Source organism: Ovis canadensis, chromosome 4 (genome assembly GCF_042477335.2).
Source record: "Ovis canadensis isolate MfBH-ARS-UI-01 breed Bighorn chromosome 4, ARS-UI_OviCan_v2, whole genome shotgun sequence".
NCBI lineage: Eukaryota > Metazoa > Chordata > Mammalia > Artiodactyla > Bovidae > Ovis > Ovis canadensis.
Window position 1 is genome coordinate 92,088,016 of NC_091248.1, and position 26,835 is coordinate 92,114,850.

At 53.6% G+C, this 26,835-nt stretch overlaps 2 protein-coding genes across 2 annotated transcripts in view; both read left to right on the plus strand.

Moving 5' to 3' along the window:
- Nucleotides 1-20,199, plus strand: part of GCK (glucokinase) — a 36,087-nt gene extending 15,888 nt beyond the window's left edge. The window contains exons 2-10 of the mRNA XM_069588192.1: nt 10,708-10,870; nt 11,397-11,551; nt 12,668-12,787; nt 14,332-14,427; nt 14,634-14,733; nt 16,731-16,914; nt 17,830-17,985; nt 18,617-18,850; nt 19,105-20,199. Of these exons, the coding sequence (XP_069444293.1) occupies nt 10,708-10,870; nt 11,397-11,551; nt 12,668-12,787; nt 14,332-14,427; nt 14,634-14,733; nt 16,731-16,914; nt 17,830-17,985; nt 18,617-18,850; nt 19,105-19,249 (1,353 nt within the window). The 3' untranslated portion in view covers nt 19,250-20,199. The remainder of the gene's footprint in view (nt 1-10,707; nt 10,871-11,396; nt 11,552-12,667; nt 12,788-14,331; nt 14,428-14,633; nt 14,734-16,730; nt 16,915-17,829; nt 17,986-18,616; nt 18,851-19,104) is intronic.
- Nucleotides 20,200-23,049: 2,850 nt separating this feature from the next.
- Nucleotides 23,050-25,126, plus strand: MYL7 (myosin light chain 7). The gene is made up of 6 exons (XM_069588193.1): nt 23,050-23,158; nt 23,349-23,424; nt 23,673-23,777; nt 24,196-24,274; nt 24,469-24,517; nt 24,952-25,126. Exons 1-6 carry the CDS (start codon nt 23,123-23,125, stop codon nt 25,051-25,053), a joined length of 447 nt encoding a protein of 148 aa, XP_069444294.1. The 5' UTR covers nt 23,050-23,122; the 3' UTR covers nt 25,054-25,126.
- Nucleotides 25,127-26,835: the final 1,709 nt, after the last annotated feature.

The window sequence follows — 26,835 nt, forward strand, 5'->3', positions numbered from 1 at the left end:
GCTGTCTGGGGTACCAACAGATCCAGTGATGCTCCAAATGCAAGAGGAGCGGGGCTTCCGCTTCCACATGTTCCCTAGCTGCCTCCCTCCTGTTGTCTCCAGAAGAGGATGGGGGTGAGGCCAGGCAGGTCCAACCCCCAGTACTGGGTGTATTGCCACAAACGGAGGCTCTTTGAGTAAGAATGAAGGGGAATCGGGTGTGGGTGGTAAGAAACCATGTTTGCCCCCACCCCTAAGAGCACACATGTCCAGGGCACTGCCCAGGAACAGGCCACCCACCTGACCAGGGCCAAGGCTCAGGACTTTTTATAGGCTCAGAAACTGAAATTGTGAATGAATCACTTATCTAAGATCAGGTAGGTAGCAAGTGCCCACCAGCTCCCTCTTCCTGTTCCAAGTGCCACGAGGGAGCTGGAACAAGGACTTCCAGGGTCACAGTTCCTACAAGGGAGAGGCCACTGCCTGGGGAGGCTTGAGGGTGAGGCAGCTGTCTCCAGGGGCCCCTGTCTCTTTCCATCTGTAATTGGGACCCCTGACTCTTCTACTTCATCTGTTACTCTTCTTTTTTTTAATGTTGATATAAAACACATGCAATGAAATTCACCTTTTTAATCAAGTTTACTTTTTTGTTTTGTTTTTATAGATATAATTTTTAAATATTTATTTATTCATTTGGCTGTACCAGGTCTTAGTTGTGGGATTTTCTTAAAAAAATTTTTTTATTTGTTTATTTTTGACTGCGTTGGGTCTTCATTGGGCTTCCTTGGTGGCTCAGATGGTAAAGAATCTTCCTGCAAAGCAGGAGACCCGGGTTCCATCCCTGGGTCAAGAAGATCTCCTGGAGAAGGGAATGGCAAACCACTGTGGTATTCTTGCCTGGAGAATCCCTGGACGGAGGAGCCTGGTGGGCTACAGTCCATGGACTCTTCATTGCTGGGAGAGAGTTTTCTCCAGCTGTGGCAAGCAGGGGCCACTCTCTAGTTGCAGCGCTATGGGCTTCTCGCTGCAGAGCACGGGCTCTGGAACGCTCAGGCTTCAGCAGTTGCAGCGCGTGGGCTCAGTAGCTGTTGCTCAGGGAGTCTAGGGCGCAGGCTCAGCAGTTGCTGCTCACAGGCTCAGCTGCCCCACAACATGAGGGATCCTCCCAGACCAGGGATCGAACCCACGTCTCCTGCACTGGCAGGTGAACTCTTACCCACCGGACCACCAGAGAAGTCCCAGTTGTGGGATTTTCAATTTTCAGTTGTGGCATGTGGGATCTAGTTCCCTAAACAGAGATCAGACCTGGGCCCCCTGCATTGGCAGCACGGAGTCTTAGCCACTGGACCACCAGGGAAATCCCTCAAGTTTGCTATTTTTTTTTTAATGTTTAATTGAAGGATAATTGCTTTACATAATTTTGTGGTTTTCTGTCATACATCAACATGAATCAGCCATAGGTGAAGCCATATTTGTGTATTTTCTGTACAATTTGTTTCTGCTTTTATCATTATTGATTGCTTTATTCTTAGGTTTACTTTATATTCTGTGTGTTGGGTTTTTTTTAAATACCTTTAGAGGAATGCGTTGCTCATTGATTTTTCATTTATTTTTTTTGTAAGTGAATTAAGGGTTCCTTTGAGTTTTGCATTAGCTATTTTTTAAATATAAATTTCTTTATTTTAATTGGAGGCTAATTACAATATTGTATTGGTTTTGCCATACATCAACATGAATCTGCCACAGTGCTTTTGCTATTATCCGTACTTTTTGTATTTGGTACACTCATGGTTATATATTTATAAAGGGGGGTGTAACCCAACTCAGATTTCCGCTTTAGCCCAAATGCTATTTACAACAGCCTGATTTCCTTTGTGTACTCTTCGAGTGCATTATTTCAAGTCACTATAAATATATGCATTTCTCCAAACGCCTCTGACTTTGTTCTGCTGGCCCCTCAATCTAGAATGTGCTTCTCTGCTGGCCATTTCCTGCTCATACATCAAGGACTGCAGGAAGAGGTCCTGAGAAACCCTGTTCTCCAGAGAACCCTCCTAGTCTCTCTCATGTTCCCTCAAGACTCTGCAGCTCTGCCAGTATCAGTTAGTATTTGCTATTTGCTTGTCTCTTCTGCCAGAGTGTAAGGTCCTTGAGAACTAAAAACTAGTCATTTTCATAACCTTAGACTGAACACAAATTAGATGCTCAATAAATCTTAAATAAATGTGTGATTCAATCCCTTCCGAAGCTCTGTTCGGGTCATTGGTGCTTTCATTCTGAGTGTTAATTAGGGCAGATATAATTGCTGTAACCAAAACCAAACAGGAAATGGATCTACAGAGCAGAATTGAGTTTGCTCCCATGTTAGCCCAGCATTATCCTGCCTCCTTTGGGCCCTGAATGATCCTGCAGCTGGCGGATGTGCAGGACACACCCTGTTCCTCACCCACTCTCTGCCCCGCTCCCTCCCATGGCCCCAGCCTTTAGGTTTCACCACAACATCTGGCCCCAGGCCTTCAGGCCCACCTGCTGTCAGAGGCAAGCACTCTGCAGGACAGACCTCTGTGGCCACTTCAGCTCCCCCCGCCACCCCCTCCCTCCTCCCCACCTCCCCTGGCTGAAGCTGAGGCCTCTGAACATCTCCATCATGGAAGCAGCTCCAGAGCTACTTCCTGACTCCCAGCATGTGCTTAACTCTGGAGGGACCCTCCCCATCTAGTCAGACTAATCTTCCAGCACACCTGGAGTTAGGCTGAGCTGGAGGGGAATCCTGGCTAAGTCACTGATGGCTGCTGTGTATCAGAAATCCCTTCACTCCCAGGAGCCCCAGTGTCCCCACATTTAAAATGACTGCCCTGAACTTGCCGGCCAGTTGTGATCCATGTAAGCATCTAGCACAGGAGCCTGCCTGTGGAAGGCGCTGGGTACTTGCCAGCAGTGGTTACCAAGGTCCCAGCCCACTCTGCTGTCTCTTGGCTCATCTCCCCCTTTCTCTGTCCCTGGCACGGCCACACTACCTGATACCCTCTCATCACCAGGCCCCTGGTCTGCCCTTACACAAGGGCGCAGCCAGCCTCCAGTCGACCCTGCTGTAAGTGAACACCTGCAACACCATACTGACCTGCAGGCCCTGTTGTACCAGCTCAGGGAGTACCCACACTGTTGCCCAGCTGATGTGGAGGACTGGCAGGCCAGTGGGGAAGGGGCTTGCAGGCGGGATTCTCCAGCTTCCAGCCTCACTTTCTTTCCCACGGAATATGGAGTCTGGTAATTTGACCCATTTAACTTTGAGCCTCCATCCTTCAGAGTCTGGGCCTCAGAGCCTCTGTGCAAAGAAAGCAGATAAGGCCCAACCTTTTTGTCTTTAACTTGATTTTTAAATACTACTTAATTAGTACAAATCCATTGCAGAAAACGCAGGACATATAGATAAACAAAGAGGAAAATAAAGTCACTCATATTTCCATGATCATGATAACTACTATTACTATTTTCCTGTATTTCCTCCCATGTGTATATCACATATACATGTATATGACAGGGTCTTCCATGATGTGGTTAAGACTCCAAGCCTCCACTTCAGAAGGCACATATTCAATCCCTGGTTGGGGAATTAAGATCCACATGCTGTGTGGTGTGGCCTAAAATAAAGAGAGAGATTTAAATATATATATATGAGGAAAATGGATTGTGTTATATTTTTAAACTGTTTTTCCTCTGTATTTGTCATCTATTCCTATGTGAAAAATTACCTCAACACTTAGCGGCTTGAAACAACAAAACTTTATCTCACAGCATTTCTGTGGGTCAGGAATCCAGGAGTGGCTTGCTGGGAGGTTCTGGCTCAGCATCTCTCCTGAGGTTGCAGTCAGGATGTTGCCTGGGGCTGCATCATCTGAAGGCTCAACTGGGGCTGTTGGACCTGCTGCCAAGGTGGTTCACTCACCTGCCTGGCAGGTTGGAGATGCCCATTAGCAGGTGGCCTCAGTTTTTCTCAGTAGAAAAACTATCTACCTCCTGATAGAACCTGAGTGTCCTCATGACCTGGTGCTGGCTTTCCATAGAGTGAAGAAGCCAATAGAGAAAAGCAGAAGCTTCGTTGTCTTTGTTGGCCTAGCCTCTCATTTCACAGTCCATCATTTCTGCAACAGCTTATTAGTTACATAGGCTAGACCTATTCAGCATGGGTGGAGCCTACACAGCAGCTTGAATGCCAGATGTGAGGCTCATTGGAGGACGTTTCAGAAGGTAGCCCTCATGTTCTCTCCTTAAAAAAAAATTATTTTGGGGGGCTTGCTGGGTCTTAGTTGGGGCATACAGGATACTCAATCCTCACCGTGGCATTCAGACTGTTAGCTATGGCATATGGGATCTAGTTCCCTGGCGAGGGATCAAACCCGGGCCCCCCGCATAGGGAGCATGGCGTCTTAGCCACTGGACCACCAGGGAAGTCCCACATTCTGTTTAAACAAAATGTCATTAACATCATTCCATGCCAACAGAGGCAGATCAATCATCATTTTGCATATAAATGTAGCATAGTTTATGTAACCAGTTTCCTAAAGTTGGGTGTGTGGATTATGTCTCATTTTTTGATCCTATAAAGAGTAACCTGGAATATCCATCACTGAATTTGCTAGATTATTTCCTAGAGATAAATTAAAAAGAAAATTAAATCATGCCTATCAATCAGCTCCTTGAGCAACCAAAGGATGAGGACACTGACTAGGACATAGGAGTCCTTCAGCACCTACTCTCTCTAATACCTCACATCTCTCTCTCTCCCATTAAGTCAGGAGCTCACTATGTGCTGAGACATCCTAGCCCATTGCTGGGCAGCTCTGTTGCTTTTATTTTTGAGAAGGTCTAAGCAGAGACCACATTCATCCAACATCCTCAGGACAACCCTTGCAATACTGACCACTCTGTGTCCTGGGTATCCCCCAGGAGCCATGGTTTTTGATGTCCTTCCTCTCCTGGCCTCTCTTCCCTGGACAGGTCTGTCACTTGCTACAGTGACTCTTGGCTCCAGCCCAGTGCTGACCCTCTGGTGTCACTCCCTCACCTGAAAGGGAAGCGATGAGACAGGGCACACCTCCTGTGGTGGGAGCGCAGCAGAGCTGGCTGAGGCATGAGAGTCTGGCTCTGAAGGATTAACTAGTGTGGCCAAGTGGGGCTGTTGCCCTCATAGGTGCAAGGAGGAGGCCCAGGAGAGGGGTCTAGGGAAGGATGCTCACTGGGCAAATTGAAAGCCAGAGAGGGCCCCGGAAGCCCAACAAACCAGCAAGGGACCCGCTGATCTCTGCCCAGCCCTGTCCTCTCCAGCCTCCCAGAGGACAGGCCTGGGGGATTCTGATCCTCCTCTCAGGTGCTGTGAGCCTGGACCAATAGAAGGGCAGCTGCTCCTTGGTCTGGCCAGTCCAGAAGGCCAGTGTGGGGACTCCAAACCCAGGGATGAGTCCTGCCCACTCTCTGAAGACAGAGGCACAGAGCCAGGATCTGGTGGGACAGTAATCTGCCACATGTGGGTCTGGTGAAGCCCTTTTCGCTCTATTTTAGGAAAGAGATCAATCATGTCAAGAGCTTCCTTGGGGATGACCACACTGGCCATTGGCTGGAGAGCCTGGCATTCTACCCAGCCACCCGGCCCACTTGTGAGCTCTTGCTAATTTTAGCAGTGTTTGGCAGCTGCAGGCAGGTCCCACTAGACAAGTTCAGTCCCAGGCAGGGAGCTGGGAGTGGGGAGGAGGGATGGTTCTCAAAGTGAGTGCTGGCCTGGACTTTGCAGACCCCAAACGCAAGAATGACCTTCTCCACCTTTTGAGGCAGGTTTTGATGATTTACAGTTGAAGACCTTTGATGAAAACAAGCATTTTCTACTTGGGCAGGGAGGAGGGGGCATGGCCCTGAGGTAAGGGTGGGGCCAGTCATCAGAGTGGTGCCCTGCCTCCAACTACTCCCCAACAGTTGCCCCACCCCTCCCCTTCCCACCTCCTGGCCCCCCTACCAGCCCCCAATTACCATCAACCCTCACTCCCAGCCCCTACCCCTGCCTCAGCCCAGGACTGAGCCTGGCTCTCAATGACCTAAACGATGTCTTAGGCACACCCCCCAACCCCTCATTCAACCCACCAGCCTGATTGGGCAAATGGCAGGGCGTTGAGGGCACAGGAGAGGAGCCAAGAGTCTCAGGAGGTCTCTCATCCTCTGCACCCCAGTTTCACAAGGAGTCTTCCTTGCTCAGGTCCTCAGGTCAGGCCTCCCCGCCACCGGCCTGCCTCTCCCCTCCCAGGTGCAGTGTAGACCTCAGCGGAAAATTGGCCAGGGGTCCCCATGGTCCAAGACCAAGACCAGGTTCAGATTCTTCATCCGGCACAGGGTCAGGCCCTCAACAGCCCCTCCCGGCCTGCTGGATCTTTGATGTGCTTTCCTGACCTAGGCAGTGTGAAGACTGTCCACCCTGGACGCCCAAGGACTGAAGGGGACATAGACTGGTTCTGCTCCCTCTCCAGAAGATCTGGACAACAAATCTCCACTCCCGGGCTGAAGGCATGGGGCACCACTCCACAGCCCTTGTCATTCCTGACCCCACGCAGGCCTCCTTTGCCCTTTTGGCCCTGTCTGACCTGTGGCAGTTAGCAGCTGCCTGCTGAATGCTCTCTGCAGAAGCCCCGGGCAGCCTGAGTGGGCAGCTCTCTGCTCCATGGCCCATACCTGCACAGGTGGGCCCCTGACTTCCAGGCTACAGGCCAGCCCTGTGCCTCAGCAGGAAGGAGTGTCTCCACCTCCCCCCAAACCTACCTCTTGGCCCCTCAGAGAAGTGGCGATGGAAGCCACAGGGAGCCGGGCCCAGACAGCTTTGAACCTGGTAAGGGTCACTGTAAAGCCAGGTAAGTGGTCCCTGGGGCCACAGCTGGGACAGCAGAAGTGAGGAAGGGGCTGGACGCCCTGGAAGGAGACATGGAAGCTAGGCGGCAGCCGATCCCTCCACTGTCCAGCCTCTCTAGGAGGGGTCTCCGTGGACAGTGTCTTCTTGGGGACTTGCTCCTGGGCTGACAGTGCCAGACTGTCTGTTGTGCACTGGCCTCACAAATCCAACTGCTACTTGGCACCAATCTCTCCTTGACTAACAGACACACTGACATGCCAAGACCAGGTGGATTCCCCCAGCCCTACCCATGCCTCTCGGTCTGTGGGACCTCTCCTCCTAGTGCACAGCTATCAGTATGCATATAGTCTGTAAAGCCACAGGTCTGGATAAAGCCATTGGATGTATAGGTTGGAAGCAAAGTGGGAGGGGCCAAGTTGGTGGGCAGAGATGATGGGGGCTGGGTCTTGGTTGAGGACAACTGCCCTCTTTATGCCATACTCGGCACTTTGGGACCCTACTTCCTTGGCTCAAGAAAGAAGGCAGGACATGCTGCAGGGCTTCCTTTTGATGGATGAGACAGGTGAAGGTGTGAGAGTGCCTCCCATCCCAGCATAGCACTGGGAGGGCCCCAGAGGGCCAGGGCATGGGACCCCTAGGCAAATGTTGAACACCCTGTGAGCTTTAGAGCCCATCCATTGCCCTGGAGGGCAGTGTGAGCCCCATGTGTGTCCAGCTGCAGCCACTGGATGGGTGTGTACACACAGAGGGTGATCCTGGGCCAGCTGCCACACACTCCTGGGGAAGCAGTTCCAAACATGCCAACCCGAGACCTGCCTTGAGAATCCCAGGAGAGCCAAGATGGGAGCACCCAGGAGAGCCAGAGGGCCGGGACACTAGAAGCCGGGATCCTGGGGGCCACGGCACTATCAGATGGCGGCGGTGGCCCTGCCTGGAGCATAGTAGAGTTGCTCAGGCAGGAGACCCCCCACACACATACCGTATTCGGGTGTAGCTGTGAGCCTTGATGCTGTGTCCTGTGACCTCTTGGTGAGCAAGAAGGGGTGCAGCTGTGGGGTGAGAGTGGGGGACAGGCTCTGTCTGTGACCTGGGGCACAGGTGGCTTCTTGGGGTTCCTCAGGCAACTCCCCACAGTCCCTAGGCTGCTCAACAAGACCTTTAAGCCAGAGTGCATGGACACCCAGCCTGGGCTCTGGGAAGGGCTGGGCAGCCCAGTGGGGTGGGGAGGGGAGGTGGGCTCAGCGCCACCCGGGCCAGCGCCTGGGTTCAATGCCAGCTCTGAGCTGTCTAGATTTGTGGCTTTGGAAAGGAAGTAGGGGTAATAAAATGCTTGGGTCCCAGGGATTAAGCAGGAGATACCCTGGGCAGGGTCTGGGGATGTTCACAGGGGGGTCTGTGGGGCAGACCTCTTCCCTGTGATTTGAACCCCACCCATACCCCCTTGGACACACAGCCTTGAGAGCTGAGGGGACTGTGCAGTTAGGAGCACCTCCTCTCAGGGTTGCAGGCTGACTAAGTGTGGTGCCTGCAGATACTCAAGGAAGGGCTTTGTAGCCATCTTGGAGGATGCTCCCCACGGCCAGAGGGGAGGTCAGCTGGAGGCCCATGTCAGTCTGTGGCCTGCAGTGTTGGTCTGCAACCATGGAACCTTCCAGCCCCTTTCCAAACACGTGCCCACATGGGCCTGGACACAGAATGAAGCCACTGGGTCACAACCCCTCATGGGTTCAGGCTTATAGCTATGGGACAGGCTGCCATGATGGAAGGAGAGGGGATGAAACCCAGCAGGGCCTGAGGGCTGGACCTCTGCAGGATTAGCATTGCTTTTGATAAGAGCCCGTGACGTCACACAGTCCTGTTTGGGGAAAGATGCCAGGCAGCCCTTGGGTACCTGGCCTTGGGTGCTGGACCCATGCTGTGTGTTGGCTGCCTGTGGACACCATCTAGAAGATGAGCAGATGCTAACACCTCCCCTTGTGCCAGGGATGTGAGGCAGCTTGTGTAGTATATTCAGCTTAGCGCCTGGCACACTGCAAGGATTTAGCAAATGTTAATGTTACTATTCCTTCTTGGCATGTTTTATGTTTGGAAGTGTGTGTGAGAGAGAGAGGGGGGTCCAAACTGTAGGCGTGGACCTCTGAGGACAGCCTGGATGGTTTCACAGAGCATGGGGCCTTCTCCAGAGCTGTGTCCTGTGAGAAGAGCCTTGGGGCAAGGGGCACCCCACCCCATGCCCAGAGCTGCAGAATAGCTTAGCAAACACTGGTGTCTGATTCTCTGTGCTTTGTTGTAGACTTTGTCAGCCCCATTCCTGTGTGAACTTCCATGGATTTAAGTTTTAAGCAAGGGGGTCTTGGTAAGAGAATTGGTTCCTAAGTAAGGATCTGTATCCATTAAGAATTCTTTGGGCTTTAGGAAATGAAACACCTGACTAACCATGGCCTTAAGTGATGAGTGCTTGTTTCCACAACTGGCACAGGGAGGTGTGTGGGTCCAGGGCTGACTCAGCATGTCAGGGCTCAGCTCACTTAGCCTCTCTTCACTGCCATCTATAATATGCTAATAGCCTTTTCTCTTCAGCCTTGTCTCCTCATGGTTCAGCATAGCTGCTACAGTGCCGGTTATCACACCCTTATATAGTTGTGTATACAAAGTTGACAGGGCACTGACCTTCCCCAGAGGGCCCTCCTCCTGCTAAAAACAGGCTTCCCTTCACCTGTCATTGGCCAGAACTGGACCACATGCCCAACTATAAACCAAATCACCAGCTAAAACAGGACAGGATAACGGGGCTTGGCTTAGCCCAGTCATGGGATGTTGCCTCAGCCTGGTGAGGGGCTGTCTTCCTTTAAGGTGATAGCTTCCCAGTCTCCCAGCAAAATGTGGGCTATCAAAGCTGAGGAAGAAGGAGCAAATAGCTGTGTCGTCTCCTTATTGGAATTCAGAGCATCTCCACCCCCGAGCTCACAAGGAAAACTGCCAGCAAAAGAGGCTGAGATTTTTGAAGAGTGGATCCATGGCTTTTATTTGAGTATCTGCCCTTTCTTTTTTGGTCCAAATATCCAGGGAATAAAAATTGCCTTTTCTGCATGAATACATGCTATTGTGCAAAGAAGGAAGGGCTGCCATACCACTGTCCACATGTAAGGTCAGAGCAGGGTCTCTGCTTTCTGGGGATTCATGGGCATGGGTACTGTGTTTACACCCAACCTCGTGCCACCACGAAGGGGTGTGGGAGGAGACCCTTGCCCAGGCTGTCCATGCTCATAGGAATGGTGACATTGAATCTATCTTTTATATATACGGACCCTTCCTCCCTCTAATGGCCTCAGCAACTTCCAGGCTGTGGACACCATGCTTTAGTCCAACAGACACCTCTAACTAACTGGTGTCACCTCTAACTGGTGCCTTGACTAACACTTAATGAAAATTTGCACCACTGGCTCATTTACTCCCTTAGCATAAACTCGTAGAGGTAGAATGATTGGATCTTTTAGACAATAATGCCAGCTGCCCATCGCCCTCCATACAGACTCCTCTAGCCTGTGTCTCACCCACTCTCCTGGTTAGAACCTCCCTCTTCCCCTGACCTGGATCAGGGGTACAAAGCAGGTGCTTCATCTGCCCTCTGCCCCTCGCCCCCAGGCTGCATTTATTTAGACGGGGTGTTGGAACGCCACTGTCTTAATTTTCCAACTGGTGTCATCCTGGACTCAGGGTGAGGGGGCAAAAGGAGACCCTCAGTGTGGGTGAGAAACACCCATTCTGCAGGTCCCCTCTCCCCAACTCTGCACAGCTCCTCTCCCACCCAACTGCTTTCCATCCCCCTCCCTGTGCAGGCGGAACAGATCCTGGCAGAGTTCCAGCTGCAGGAGGAGGACTTGAAGAAGGTGATGAGGCGAATGCAGAAGGAGATGGACCGAGGCCTGAGGCTGGAGACCCACGAGGAGGCCAGTGTGAAGATGCTGCCCACCTACGTGCGCTCCACTCCAGAGGGCTCAGGTACCGTGGCGCAGGACAGGGAGCCAGCGGGTCCTCAACCAGAGGCATCTGTCCCCTGGCTCCAGCAGGGAGAAGTGCCCTAGGCCCTTCTTAACAGCCCTGATTGTCCCTAGCAGCCCCAGCGTGCTGGGCCCCAGACACTAGCCTGTTCTTACTCTCGGCTCCATTGGCCCAGCCCTGGGGCCTTCAGGCTCATTCTGACCTCAGAGAAACTGGCTTTTTTCATTTCACAAGGAGAAAAATGGTTTCCTATAGTCATTTGGGGGACTCTCAGCCCAATCCTGAGTCTGGACCATTTTCCTAGATCTTCGGGTGGGCTCTGGGCTTGGGGGGACTTCAGTCCAAGGCAAGGAATCCCTGCTGACTTACCCAGTTCACCTTTGACCCTTTGCACAGTTTACTCTGGGGTCTGGTACCAGGGGCCCCTCCGGTGCCCCCACCCATGCCTTTACCTCCTCTTCTCCAGTCTCAGGGGTCCTGCCAGGCAGTGCCCGTGAGACTGATGTACTTCTGTCTGTGGCTGCAGAAGTTGGGGACTTCCTCTCCCTGGACCTGGGTGGCACCAACTTCCGGGTGATGCTGGTGAAGGTGGGAGAAGGCGAGGCAGGACAGTGGAGTGTGAAGACCAAGCACCAGATGTACTCCATCCCCGAGGATGCCATGACGGGAACTGCTGAGATGGTGAGCACCCTGGGCTAGGGAACAAGGGGCTGGGGCGGGGGGTAGTGCAGGGACCAGGGTCAAGACCATCCAGGATCTTGGAGCTTGGCTAGTCCTGGTGTTAGGGCCTACCTGTTCATCAAGGTCAGGTGGCTGTGGGCCCAACTTCAGGGGGCCCTGCTACAGGAAGGGGAAGCAGCTGAGAGGCCTAGGTGGATGGCCATGGGGCATGGACCCAGCAAGTCGCACCACTGCCCAGTTTCCCAGAAGGATCAGAAACATGGTAGGGCAGTCAAGAGAACACTCTGGTCCAACAGGCTCACAGTCCATGCATACATTCTACTTCCTCCCCAAGTGGCTTTCCCTCACCCTCCACCAACACAGATGCCAGGGGGCATGACTGCAATGATAATATCTGCCCACGGGGAGGACTCAAGAAGGACCACAGAAGTAGAATGAGCCCTAGGGGAGGTGCTTGGAGCCAGAGCCAATTTCCTTGAGGCACAGGGTTTTAAGAGCCAATTTCCTTGAGGGACAGGCCATGGCAGCCTCGTCCTTGCCATACCCTGGAATGCTGCAGGACTGGGCGTGCATCAAGGAAGCAGGATAGTGTCGTTGCCTCCCTGGGCCTGGAACCCACTGGGGAGCTTAATCGATCAGCAGGCACTCAGTAATGCCCAGCTCTGTGGACAGGCCTATGTGAGTGGGGTGGTGGCCAGTCCTCGCAGGTCCAGGGGTTGGGCAGCCAGGACACTTGGAGGCAGCAAAGAACACTTTGAGTGTTGAAGCTAGAAACCATAGTTATAGCCAGGGATACACCTCTGTCCAAAGTCTGAGGCTGGATGCTGCTGGGTCCAGCAGGGAGGGCCAGACTGGCAGAGCACAGCTGGGCTGGGGACCAGGCCCATCGTCCTGGCATTGTCTGTCCTGAGGACTGCTGTCAGTGGGACTCTGGCATGGGGGTCGTGCCCAGGGCTTGCTTGAGTCCCGACAAGCAGTGGTGATAAGAAACAGGGAACTGAAGGCAGGTCCAGAGGCCATGCTTTCCAGGGGCCTATGGTTCAGCAAGGGCTGAGAAGCATCCTGGCACCAGGCTTGCCCTCTGCAGCTGATGGCCACCTTGGTGTTGTCTTCCAGCTCTTTGACTACATCTCTGAGTGCATCTCTGACTTCCTGGATAAGCATCAGATGAAGCATAAGAAGCTGCCCTTGGGCTTCACCTTCTCCTTTCCTGTGAGGCATGAAGACATCGACAAGGTAGGGCTAGGTGTGAGGTGGGCAGGGGTGGAGGTGGATGGATGGGTGGACAGGCACCCCAGAGAAAAGGGCCCATGAACTCTGCCCTAGGCTGCTTTCAAATGCAGCACCCCACATTGGGAAAGAGCCTTGGATTCAAACAAGCTCCGTCACTCACCTCCTGTGAGATTCTGGGAAAGAATCATAATGTTAGCTGACTCTTACTATTTGCCTCAAGCCTCCTCGCAACCCTATAAGGTATGCGTAACACCCCCATTACAGAGTAGGAAACGGAGGCATAGCAACTTGCCCACAGTGGGAAGTGGCAGCACTGGGGTTCAAACTCAGACAGCCAGGCTCCAACACACCAGCGTGTCATCACTATGCTGTACTTTCTGTTGGGGAGGTGGCAATGTCCCAAGGCTGCAGCTTTACCCTGCCTTCTGGCAGGTAAGTTAGCCTACCAGTTATACATGCCTCCACACATACACACACATATATAAATTATACACACACATAGACACATGTAAATTATGTGTATATATGTGCACAAGTTATGCATGTGAATCACATGTGTGCGTATAAATTATACATGCATGCACTGCATGTGGTTAAATTACATGTGTATGCACTCATGCTGATTATACACATATAAACACATAAGTTATACATGCATATTTTTATACATAAATATATTATACATACATATATACACACACAGGTCAGTTATATATTTGTATATATCTACACATGTCAATTATACGTTCATATATACATGTAAATTATACACATCGAGTATATATACATATACACGTGTAAATTACACCTGCATATTTACACATGTCAATCATACCTACATGCGTATATGCATGTGATCATATATATTTATACACATCCACAGGTAAATGATACATACTCATCTACACACATTAATTATACAAATATATGCACGTGTGAATTATACATACATACATATACACAATTATACATAACACATGAGACCTCTGGGTCAGAGAGAAAGCCAAAGTCGGTACTCCTGGCAGAAGCAGCTGTGGGAGCAACATCCTATGTTGGTTTTCCAATCCCCAGTCCCCACTGGACATTGGGGGCCGGATGGGACCTTCACACACAGGAGCTGCACACAGGAGAGGAGCCCTGATCTTACGTCGGCTGCTCCCCTCCGGACCTCCTCCTTACTCAGGGATAATGACTCTAGGCTTAACTATACAGGCATCCTTAAATTGGCTGGAACCTAGCTCTGCAGAAATTTGAGATATAGAGAATTGTCTCCAACACTTTCCAAAGTTATATGGCTGCTTTGAGCCTCAGTTTCCTCAGCTTTAAAGCGGGTACACATTGTACTTCCCTGGCGGTCCAGTGGCTAAGATCCCATGCTTCCGATGATCTCTGGTCGGGGAACTAAGAACTCACATGCTGAGCCGTGTGGCCAAAAATTTAAAATAAATAAACAAAGCGGGTGGACATCCCTGTGGTCCAAGTTAGCTCCCATACCTTCACACCTACCCCCAGCATCCCCAGTCACTGAGACCCTCCTCTCCCCACAGGGCATCCTTCTCAACTGGACCAAGGGCTTCAAGGCCTCGGGAGCAGAAGGCAACAACATTGTGGGGCTCCTGCGAGATGCCATCAAACGGAGAGGTGTAAGTGGCACCTGCACCTGCCCCTGTGACTGCCCTGGACGCTCCTCCCCCCACCTTAGGCCAGGATGCTAGCGAGGGCCTGCTGGGTGTCCCCTCAGGAAGGGGTCTCTGCCTCCTGTGCTTGGCTAGAATGGCTCGGAGCACGCTAAGCTGAGACCCCCACCCCCATCCAGCCCTGTCACCACTGTCTCTCCACCTCTTGGCAGGACTTTGAGATGGACGTGGTGGCGATGGTGAATGACACTGTGGCCACAATGATCTCCTGCTACTATGAAGACCGCCGGTGTGAGGTTGGCATGATTGTGGGTAAGGATGCATGCCCTGTCTGACCCAAGGGCCCCAGCCACCCAAAGACAGAGCTGAGGCTTCTCATCTACAGCAGGCTACACAGGGCCTTTGCACCAGTCACGGCCACCCAAGGTGCTAGAGCCCAGGGTGGTCTTGTGAGCAGCATGGGTGTCCCGAATGCACGTGCTATTTATTGGTAGCAAGCATTTCAACACTCGCAAGTCACTGCCTCAGATGGCACACCAGCTGCATGCATGTCCACCTGGCCCATCAGGATTTAATTAAATCACCTCATCTGGTAAATGGACCAACCTGGACAGATTTGTCCAAGTGGAAGAGGATAAACCTGAGTGGCGTCATCCCTTCCTGGACAGTCTTACCGCACCCCAGGGCAGCCGGCCGCTCTGCCAGAAATGAAGGCAGGTACCAGGAAAGGGGACAATGTGGGCCCCAGTGGGCCCTTCCCACCAACCGTGGGCCTTTCCCAGAAGTTCCCGAGGCCTTTACAGTGTTTACTGTAATGCTTGAATACACAGGCGTGTGGGTATTTCCCTGGACTCTCTGGGCCCTGGTTACCCAGAAAGGCAGCGTTAAGTTTGTTTGCTTCTACGGCCCCTTCAGAGTCAGCCCTGAGGGGTTCAGTATTCATGTTCTTACCATCTCTCTGCAACTGTATGAACATGGCCTAAGGGGCGGCCTGGTCGACTCTGCCTCTCCTCTAGTTTCTCACTTTTCTTCCTTCCACCCTCACCTTCCAGCTGAAAGTTAAGTTCACCCCTAAACAGAAGCCCCAGGGGCCCTGGCTCTCTCGTCCCTGAGAGGAGAGAGAACTGCCTGGGTCAGTTCCCCAGCACACCTCCACCTGGGCTCTGTGGCCGATGGCCTCAGGCTCGCCTCTGGAGCAGAGATGGTAGTGTGGACAGTGATCACATTCGCCCTGCAACAGTCTTGGTGTCTTTGCTCTGCGGTTAAACACATGTTTATGATAATTACCAAGACCTAAAAATTGGGAGGAATCACGTCAAAGTCTGGATTTCTGTATTTTTTTCCCCACAAAATCTTGGAAGGCCCAGCATCACTGGGCCTGGATCCCAGGCAGCTCCACTGCTGGTAAGAGGTTGGCATGACTGAGTGGCTGTCCCTCACAGCTTGAGGGGTGTGCAGTCATGTTCAGACTGATGCTCCGCTGTCACTATTTTGAAGCTCAATTTATGAACAAAGGACTCCATGTTTTCACTTTGTATGGGACCCTGCAGAGTATAAATTCCATGGCCAGGCCCACCTGCAGTGACCTGTGTGCTGCTCACAAGGGCCAATACGCTGCCTCAGTCACCACTGGGTGTGTGCGTGCGTGCTCACCCGCTTAGTTGTGTCCAACTCTTTGCGACGCTATGGACCGTAGCCTGCCAGGCGCCTCTGTCCATGGAATTCTCCAGGCAAAAATACTGGAGTGGGTTGCCATTTCCTCTTCCAAGGGATCCTCCCAACCCAGGAACTGGACCCACACTTCCTGCATCTCCTGCATTGGCAGATGGATTCTTTACCACTGAGCCACCTGGGAAGCCTGACCTCTGGGTGGCCCCGCTCAAAAAAGAACAGAAGCTGAGACAGAGAAGTTCAAATAAATGTTTAGAAAGTGCCAGAAAACAGAGGGATGCACAGACAAGACAAAATCATACCATTCCACACCCATCTGTAATAGGCAAAGCACTTTAACATATATTCTTTCCCTCACTTCTCTCAACTCCAGGTAACAGGGGAAGTAGGTGTTACCAACCTCTTTGGGGGAAGAAGAACCACCCAGGCAGGTGGGCTTATCTACCTGAGGTCACACAGCAAACCCAGACCTTCCAGATCCTGGGAGAGCTCGTTTTCCTTTGCTGCAGGGGGATGGAGGGAGTGGTGAGGGTGGAGGGCTCAAAGAAGCTGGGAAGACACACAGGGCTTCCTGCAGGGGCGATGCACCCAGGACAGCTGGCATCCCAGGTGGGATCCAACGATGCCACTTCCCATAGGCACAGGCTGCAACGCTTGCTACATGGAGGAGATGCAGAACGTGGAGCTGGTGGAAGGGGATGAGGGCCGCATGTGTGTCAACACCGAGTGGGGCGCCTTTGGGGACTCAGGCGAGCTGGACGAGTTCCTGCTGGAGTACGACCGCGTGGTGGACGAGAACTCCCTGAACCCTGGGCAGCAGCTGTAAGGATCACCCCTCCCCCGACCATGCGGCAGATGGGGCCAGCCTGCAGATAATGGGCTTGTTTTTAAACACTTCTGGGGAAAAGCAAACTGCCAATCTCTTCATAAGCTGGCTCCTCTCTTCAGCTCAGACGTGTGTGCCCCTCTGTGAACTGTAAATAGTGAGAGATGCCAAGATTAGTCTTTAAAAAGAGGGCCTATGGACAGATGAGCGGGGACCTCCCTTGTTCCAGCAGGTGACCGCTGGCATAGGAAGACTGAGAAGCCCCAGCAACGCTGACTGGGCTTAATCAAGAGATCCCCAAAGCACAGCTCTGAACAAGTTACCAGAATGAATCAGAGTAATCTGGAGGATGTTGCCGGTTCACAGAGCTTGTCAGAGCTTTCCTTTATCAATTGCCTACCCTGCACCAGGCACCTGAGCTTCTTCTCTGGCTCTCCTAAACCTCAGGGAGGTCGGTAGTATTCAATGAAAGAGGAAAACACTGGAGCCCCACAGACTCTAGGGCTGATGTCCCAACTCGGTGGATTCTAGGAGCACAGGGACCCTAGGAGCCCTAGCAAGTGTGCAGAGGCCTGCTCCAGGCTGGCCACTAGCCCCTCTGAGCCTGAGCTTCCCCAACTGTCTCTGGGTGATGAGAAGAGCTCCTATCACATACATGCAGGGAGATCGAAGTGGGCTCAGCTCAGAGTCCTTCAGGAGGAAGGTCTTAGAGGGACTGACCTGTAGGCCCACCATGGAGCATTGTCCCAAGGCCCCAAAAGCCCAGGTGGATTAATGCTGGAATGGGCTTGAACCCAGTGTCACAGCGTCCCACCTGGCCTCCTCTTGGCTGTGATGGGGCAGTGGCCGATCTCCATCTGCTCGTGGGGACCTCCTTGTGGGGAATGACCCGGCTGTCCTCCTCTGCCCAGGTACGAGAAGCTCATTGGTGGCAAGTACATGGGCGAGCTGGTGCGGCTTGTGCTGCTGAAGCTTGTGGACGAGAATCTGCTCTTCCACGGAGAGGCCTCGGAGCAGCTGCGCACGCGCGGCGCCTTCGAGACACGCTTCGTGTCTCAGGTGGAGAGGTGCGCGGGGCGCTTAGGGGATAGGGGTGGGGTACTGGCGGCGGTGTGCTCCCAAAGGTTCCTGGACCCATAACGCGAAGTCGAGGGGGCGGGGCTCCAAGTGTGGGTGGGGCCTGGGCGGAGCTCAGGGGCAGGGGGCGGGGCAGGGACCTGAATCTGGGTCCCAGGGTAGCGGTGAGGTCCTGGGACGTGTGCGGGGAGCCGGGCTCAGAGGGCAAGGCGCAGGGCGTAGGGGCTCAGGACCGGCTAAGTCCAGGGATGCGGCACCGGGGGCAGGTGTGGCTTCCGGCTCCCAGAGGAACTCCCCTCAGGACAGTCGACGGAGACCACACCTCCCCTTTGCGGCTCCCCCACCCGCCGTGGACCTAGTCTCTTTTCATCCACACAACAGTCCAGAGGCGCGGCAGTTGTCCACTTTAGGGCGGAGACCCTGAGCTTAGAGAGACGAGTAATGACCAAATTACTGCTGGTCCCTGGCGTAGTCAGACCCGCTCCCCTCGGGACTCGGAGACCCAAGCTCTCTGCCTGGGAGAGGTGGGCAGGGGAAGGGGCAGAGGCCGCCGCGGTGGGGATCTGGCTGGTCCCAGACCAAGAGACCCTCCCGCAATGTCCTCTCATCCCCTCCCCGCAGCGATTCTGGTGACCGCAAGCAGATCTACAACATCCTGAGCACGCTAGGGCTGCGACCCTCGGCCGCTGACTGTGACATCGTGCGCCGCGCCTGCGAGAGCGTGTCCACGCGCGCCGCGCACATGTGCGCCGCGGGGCTGGCTGGCGTCATCAACCGGATGCGCGAGAGCCGCAGCGAGGACGTGATGCGCATCACCGTGGGCGTGGACGGCTCCGTGTACAAGCTGCACCCCAGGTGAGCCCGCGCGGCCTTCTGCCGGTCCAACCCTGGTCCAGCCTGCCCACTGTGAGTTTGCATCCTTAGGGTAGAACCCGGGCGTTGGTCTCCATCTATGATACTCAGGCTGAGAGGGAAGCTCTCTGAGGTCTCGAGAATTCTTAAACTCTCCATAGTCCCTTGGCCCCCAGACGCAGGAGGAGGGTTCCCTTGTTTTATCCCCTGGCGTGCATTCAGCGCGGTACCAGCAGCCAAGCTTCCCCTCTACGCAGCTTCAAGGAGCGGTTCCACGCCATCGTGCGCAGGCTGACGCCCAGCTGTGAAATCACCTTCATTGAGTCGGAGGAGGGCAGCGGCCGAGGCGCGGCCTTGATCTCCGCGGTGGCCTGTAAGAAGGCCTGCATGCTGGGCCAGTAAGAAGAAGGCTGCAAGACAGGAAGGAAGCTGTGGCCGGCTACTGGACCTGGGCTCCAGGGGACACTCTCCTTACAAGTCCCCCCAACCTGGCCCAATAGAGAGGCTTCTCCTTGTGAGGACCTTGGATGCCTCCCATCCCAGCTGTCACCTCCAGAAGATGGGGGGAAAGCCTCTGGAGTGGTTGGGGAGGGCCCAGGCAGGCCCCTTCTCTCAGGGTCAGTTGGTGAGATAGCCCTAGGGCCCTGACTGGGTTGGGAGCAGAAATGAACAGGAACGGAGAACCCTCAAAGTACCTCGCCTTTCTTGCTGAAATCAAGGACCTAGAAGGAAGTTATTCACTCAGGATTTTGTTGCATTTCTGCACTGCTTGTCTCCTGAAGCTTTCAGCCTGGCTCAGCCCTGGCTCTGAGAAGGGGGTGCCCTCTGGACCTTACTATGGCCTGGCTTCCCCATGAGCTCAGCCTGCGTGGGGAGGCAACCCTCATCACCTGGCCAGACCTAGACCTGGATTCCACAGGGGCCCCGGGGAGCTGCTGATCACTCAGGTCCGGGAAATGGAAGGGACAAGCTCCACGGTAGAGGCTGTATGTACCCCGAGGCCTGGAGATGGCAGCATTTTCCCTCCCATCCTGCCATCCCTGAGTGGTCTGTGGTTCTGGGATGGACTCTCACAGAAGATGCAGGAGACAGAGTCTCCAAAGCCTCTGCCCAGAGGGGCCCAGGTAAAGGAGGAGTCCCCCCACCCACAGACAGGCCTGGGAGCATCTCTGGGATCCCATGGCCCTGGGCACTCAGAAAGCCCAGCAGCACTCAGCACACACCCCAAGGGACAAGCTAGGCCTCTTTCTTCTCAGCAGACTTCCATGTACCACACGAGCATATCCATGCCCAACCTGGAACTGTGTGGGTGTTTTTTTTTTTAATTAAAATTTTAAAAGTTTAGAACATGACCTTGTCTGCTGTTCTTTGACCTCTGTGTATGAGACTGTGGGACAGCACACATACAGACGTGATCCTGTAAACATGGACACTCTGCAGGCCAAGGTGTGTCTTGAAATTTGCCATCCTCTCTGGTGAGCCATGCTAGGGAGTATGGAGAGTAACACACAAGGCTGAAGGAACAGGAATGGCATGGGACGGTGTGCGGGGGTGTGGTCAGGGGTCCTGGACTTAACCAGGCCTCTGCCCACCAGCCTGTGGGATTCAGGGTGTGGTTCCACCTGTCTGTAATCACTGGGCAGCTCTGAGGTCTCTGAGAGCTTCCAGGTACTATCCTGGAGGGAGTGGGGCTACTCTAAGAAGGGGAACAGGGCTGATCTCTGGGAACTGGTCCTGCTACAGATTGGTCTCAGCAGGGAGTCCCTGTTGTGACAGTGATGGAAGGTGTCAGAGACAGAATTATCAGAAGTCACATGGGGACTTCCCTGGTAGTCCAGGGGCTAAGACCCTGCACTTCCAATGAAGGGGGCCGGGTTCCATCCCTGGTCTGGGAACTAGATCTCACATGCCACAACTAAGAGTTTTCATGCTGCAACTAAAGATCCTGTGGGCTGCAGTTAAGACCCAGTGCAGCCAAATAAATATTTTTTTAAAAAGAAGTCACATGATTTCTGTGATCCTTTCAAGTTTGCTTCTGAAAGAAATGCCTATTTCACATCAGCCAAGCCTCAGGGCTAAGACCTTCTTACACACAAACCCAGTTACATATGAACATGTATTTGTAAGATTTTAACATACACTCACTTTTTTTTTTTTTCAGGTTTTTGGGTGTTGTTATCTTTTTTAATTTAATTTTTATTTTATGTTGGAGTAGTCGGACATGACTAAAGAGACTTAGCACATCATTGATTTACAATGTTGTGTTAGTTTTAGGTATACAGCAAAGTGGTTCAGTTATACATATACATATATCCATTCTTTTTTGGATTATTTTCCCCTCTCAGTTATTACAGAATCCTGAGTAGAGTTTCCTTTGCTATACAGTAGGTCTTTGTTGATTATCTTATACATAGTAGGGCTTCGACTGTGGCTCAGTGGTTTAAAAAATTTGCCTGCAATGCAGGAGACGTGGGTTCAATCCCTGGGTCAGGAAGACCCACTGGAGGAGGGCATGGCAACCCACTGCAGTATTCTTGCCTGGAGAATCCCATGGACAGAGGGGCCTGGTGGGCTACAGTCCATAGCATCACACAATCTGACATGACTGAAGTGACTGAGCATGCATGTGTAGTGTGTATTACACTCACTTTTCAATGAGAGAAACAGCAAATCTGGAATGACTATGTTGTTTCATTCAGTACTTAACCCAAAGTTGTGATTTTAAGTTTTTATGTCCTCGAGATGCTGTCCCATTTTATGGTATGCCACATGTGGAATTACTTCTGATCTTTTTCGTTCTCTGAAGTATAAATGATGCATTGGAAGTCTGTGCGAGCCTTTGATGATGTCATTATCAGTACTAAGGTACTCATGTTCCAGCATTCACCTGCAGTATTGGATCTCATGTTACCATAAATTATTTTCTAGGTGTCCTTTATGTTATGATTCAGGGCCCTGTATTGATTGTTTAAAATTCTCAGTGGAGGTAGGTTATAGGTATAGCCTATGAATTTCATTTCAGGAGAGTAAAAGTCGTGTTACAAGATACTTGTTACACAAAAGGGACCTTGAGTCTGATGGACGAGAAGCCTGCTCTCCTAGCTGGCCTCCCTGCATCCTCGCCTCAGTGGGCAAAGGGACAGCCATGGGCCCCCTCCTGTTCTGGTTTCAGGAGAGCTGCCAACTGCCCACTCTTCCTGCTCTGGCAGGTCTCCAGCCCCCCAGCCCCTTGCTGCCCTGGGTCCACAGGGAGCTGAGAGGCTGCTGCTCTGGCACAGGTGGAGGGAGACCAGACCCCTCACTCTATAGTGGAGCTCCACAAAAAGGGCTTGGGACCCACTTCCATGGGGATCACAGGGGATGCTCGGGGTCCAGGCAGTGCTCCGTGCTCCAACAGCATCACATGCAAGTTCTGGTTGGGGTAGCCATCAGCTCAGGGCTGCCTTTTGCCCCTTGGTCAGAGGGGTGAGAGCCCAGGGCCAAATGTCCTCACCTCGGGGAATCCCTAAGACACCCCCTGCCCCGGTCTCAGGCCAGAGACCATCCTCAGAGCCTCTGACTGCCTTCCCAAGCCCAATGGAGGCCTCAGGCCAGCCCCACCCCAGCTGTCCCCGTGGCCTGGGCTGGAACTGCAGGAAGGACAGTCTGGTGAGGGTATCAGGGGCCCCTCATTTAGCCCTAGAGTGGCGAGAGCTGCAAGCCTGCTCTGCTCTCAGGAGGCAGTGCATTCACAGTGCCAAGACGGGCGGACACTGCATGTCACACGTTTGTCGGGGGCCTGAAGGTCGCTGGGAACGTGGCTGGAATCTGCTCAGGGGCCCTGTCTCCCCCCAGCTCAAGCAGAGGCTGCCAAGTTTGGGCCTATCCTCTCCTTCTGTACTTATTTGGCATTCCAGGTGATAAGGCTGAGATATAAAGGGGGCTGTGGGCCCCTTGAGGCAACCAGGCCGCTGCAGAGAGAGAGGATGGTGAGTGGCAGGTGGGGGACTCCAGGCCGGCAGCCTCCAAGGTGCTGTCCTCTGGGCTGGGGGCGTGGAGCCGGTACTTCTGTGCCTGTGCTGGGCCCAGAGAGGTGGTCTCCAGGGAGAGAAGCAGGACCCTGGGCCCCGGCTCTCCCAGGAATGTTCTGGGGTTGTCCATGGCAGGGAGTCTTTGGGGAGCTGGGGGGAGGACCCATCCTCACCTGTGGTGTTGCAGGCCAGCAGGAAGGCAGGGACCCGAGGCAAGGCCGCGGCCACCAAGCAGGCCCAGCGAGGCTCTTCCAACGTCTTTTCCATGTTCGAACAAGCCCAGATCCAGGAGTTCAAGGAAGTGAGTGCCCCACTCCCATTAGCCTGGGCCCCATCTGGGGACCGTGCCCCCAATACATCCCTTCTTCCCTGTAGATCAGGGGTCTTGGCCCCTGTCCTTGCTTCTCCCACCACCCAGGACCCCCTCACCTCCTGCCTTGCCTGGGGTGTGGGCTGCTCCCGCTGGAGACTGTGGCCCCTCCACCTCACAGGCTTTCAGCTGCATCGACCAGAACCGTGACGGCATCATCTGCAAGTCGGACCTTAGAGAGACCTACTCCCAGCTTGGTGAGGGCACCCGTCTCCTGCCTGGCCCAGCCCCTCTCACACCAGGGATCCGGCTCAGAGCTGTGGGCTGGCCTGGCCTGTACTCCTGTCCTGGCTCACACCACCCACCCACCCCCAGACCACCTTCCTTCCACTTCACTTCCCCCACCCAGAGAGCGTTCTCTACCCTTGGTGGCTAGGATGGGGGAGGGGCAACCCAGCCCTACTCAGGGACTCAAGGGCCCTGTGTCTGTCTAACACCCCCACAGGGAAGGTGAATGTTCCAGAAGAGGAGCTGGACGCCATGCTGCAGGAAGGGAAGGGGCCCATCAACTTCACTGTCTTCCTCACACTGTTTGGGGAGAAGCTCAATGGTGAGCCAGGGGCAGGTCTGGAGTCCCTGGCTGGGCAGCAAGTGTGCACTCCACCTGACCCTGCCTGGACCTGGCCTGAGTCCCACCCAGAACCTGTCCAGACCCCATCTGGCCCTTGCCCACCCAGAGGATGTGGGGCCCACCTCTGCATTCCATGAGCACTGATCACCCCAAGCCTCAGGGCTGGGAAATATGCCTTCGTTTTCACTCCCAAATCCCCAGTCCCAACCTCCTGGCCAAGCCCGGCATTTCAGAAAGACAGCCGATCCCAGCGTCTCTGAGCCCAAAGGAGCACTTTGTATCGGCACCCTCCCTCCTCTCTGGGATCTGTAAGGCTCCCTCCCCAGCCTGGGCTCCTCCTCGGTGGGGCTGGGAAGCTGGCAGTGCGGGTGCTCACCTGCCTCCCTTGGCTTCCCAGGGACAGACCCCGAAGAAGCCATCCTGAGCGCCTTCCGCCTTTTTGACCCCAGTGGCAAAGGCGTGGTGAACAAGGATGAGTAAGTGGGACAATGGAGTGAGTGGCTGGGGGCACTGTGCTAGAAGCAGGAAGGGAGGCGGGTCCCCTTGTGAGGGTGGCCACCTGTCCTTTGGGGTCCTCTCTGCTTTTGAGGGGAGCTGTGAGAGCCTCCATCCCCTCCCTGTGCAGCCAGCTGCACCACGCTCTCCCCACTGCTCCCACTTACTCCCTCAGGTTCAAGCAGCTTCTCCTGACCCAGGCAGACAAGTTCTCTCCAGCTGAGGTGAGGATTCTGGGGTCCTTCAACCATCCCTCCTGGACCCCTTCACAGGGCTCCATCCCACAGGGTCCAGGCGGTGGGGGCCTCAGTGACCCACTGCCCTCGTGGGCTTAGAGCCCAGCTTACTGGAGGAGGTGCTGCCTCTGTTGGAATCTGGAGGGTGAAGGAAGTGGAGTCAGAGGAGGTGTGCAGGCTGGGTGAGCTCTGTGTGCAGGGGTTCAGGGGTGAGAGCGCAGTGAACCTTAGCATCCGAAAAACTGCTTCTTAGCAACACGGGAGGGAGGGTGGCTCTGTGGGCAGGGTGGGCCCTGTGACCCACCGCACCCCTCACTCCTGCCCCAACCTCCGCCTGAAAAGCTGAGGGGCAGTGCATGGTCCCAGGGACAGGGTGAAGGTCACAGGCCTCTGTCAGATCACTCTGACCAGCGCCTCCGCAGGTGGAGCAGATGTTTGCCCTGACGCCCATGGACCTGGCAGGGAACATCGACTATAAGTCCCTGTGCTACATCATCACCCACGGGGACGAGAAGGAGGAGTGAGCCCGAGGTGCCAGCGGCTGGGACTTAGGGCCAGGCCTGTGGGGACACCTCAATAAATGCTATTTCCGAATTAGATCTCAGTGGTGGCCTGTCTATGGCAGATGGGGTGGGGGCGCTGAGGTGAGCTGAGGGGCCAATGCAGAGATTGCTGTGACAACTAGCCTGGCCCTTGCCAGCCCCCTGCATGCACCCCACACTGCCCTGTGACCTATGAACGCGGATGTGCCCAGGTTATAGATGAGGACACTGAGGCCTGCGAGGGTGGGCATGGCACTCAAGGCCAGTCCTCTAGGAGAGGAAACAGGGGCCTTTATGCCTATCTCCACTAGGCCCAGAATGAGGCACATGAGGTTTTTCTGCTCAGCAAACATTTGCCAATGGCCCAGGGACTCTGCCCTCCTGGGAACCCTCTCCCCCTCACAGCCCCCATCTTTGCACCCAGGCTCAGGTGGGCCTCTCTGCACATGCATGTGGTGTGCTGGGCCCTGTGTGAAAGGCACTGAGGGACCCATGTGAAAACACAAACGAGGCGCCCTGATACCAACGGAGGGGCTGGAGCACACACAGGTGCTAAGGGAAGTACTCTGAAACTGGCCTCATGCCTCCGGATGAAAAGATGAGGCTGCTGGAGAGAGGAGAGGGTTTCTCTGGAGGGAAATGTGCATGTTCGTCCCCTACCTCACCTGCAGAAACCAGGAGCTGGGGGCACCCAGCCTAATCATGGGAACAGGAGGGGCAGCAGGGCAACCTCCAGAGTGTCAGCAGCAGAGAGGGAGAGAGGAGAGGGCAGGAGGGTGCAGAGGGGAGGACAAGACCTAGAACACAGGAAATCCTTCCTTGCCTGACTCCTTCCTACCTCCAAGCCCCATGCAGTACCCCGCCCTCACTACAGGCTGGGGAGGTGGGAGGAGGTGAGGGAGAAAGGGGACCTGACCATAGTCCCTCCAGAAGGCAAACAAGAGGAAACGCAACTCACCCGAGAGGTGTTCAATTTTGATGTTTACCTGGGTCTTGTCAAGTTTAATTCCTACATTGAGACTTCAGATATAAAGTTATCAATGGTGCTCTCTATTACTTATTTGTGATCACAGAAGTCGTGGCACTGCTTGAATCTTCATCAGGGAGCAAGCAAACTGTCCCTCCCAGCATGCTTGCTGTGAAGATGGGTGAATAAGATCAAGCAGGTGTTATGATTCTAGCTCATGAGTTCTGCTTTTTCATCAAACTGATTTCAAGAAGTGGAGGATGGGGACTTGCCTGGTAATCCAGTGGCTAAGACTCAGTGCTCCCAATGTAGGGGGCCTGGGTTTGATCCCTTGTCAGGGAGCTAGAGCCCAGATGCCCCAACTAAAGATACAGCATGCTGCAACTAAGACCTGGGGCAACCAAATAAATACAAATAAATATTTTTTAAAAAGAAGTAAGGGATGATTTAATAATTCAATCCTCTACAGGAAAAGTTGTGAAAGACTCTGAAACAGACCAAAAAAAAAAAATCATAGATGTGTGAACAAAGGAAAAAAAGTGTCATTCACCACCCAGTTCTACAAGGGTTAACTCACAGCCCACAGCAGTAACCCACCATCTGGATGGAAACAGAACGAAGCACTCTGTGCTTTGGATAAGCGGGCCCCTAGATAGTTAGATGCATATCTCAGGAAGGATTCCAATGACCCCAGAGTCTTATCTCTTCCCATACATGGAAAAACCCTAAAATCATTACCATGAGATGTCTGTTCTTTGTGACTAGCATCATGTGTTACCATGACGTATGCTTGACTG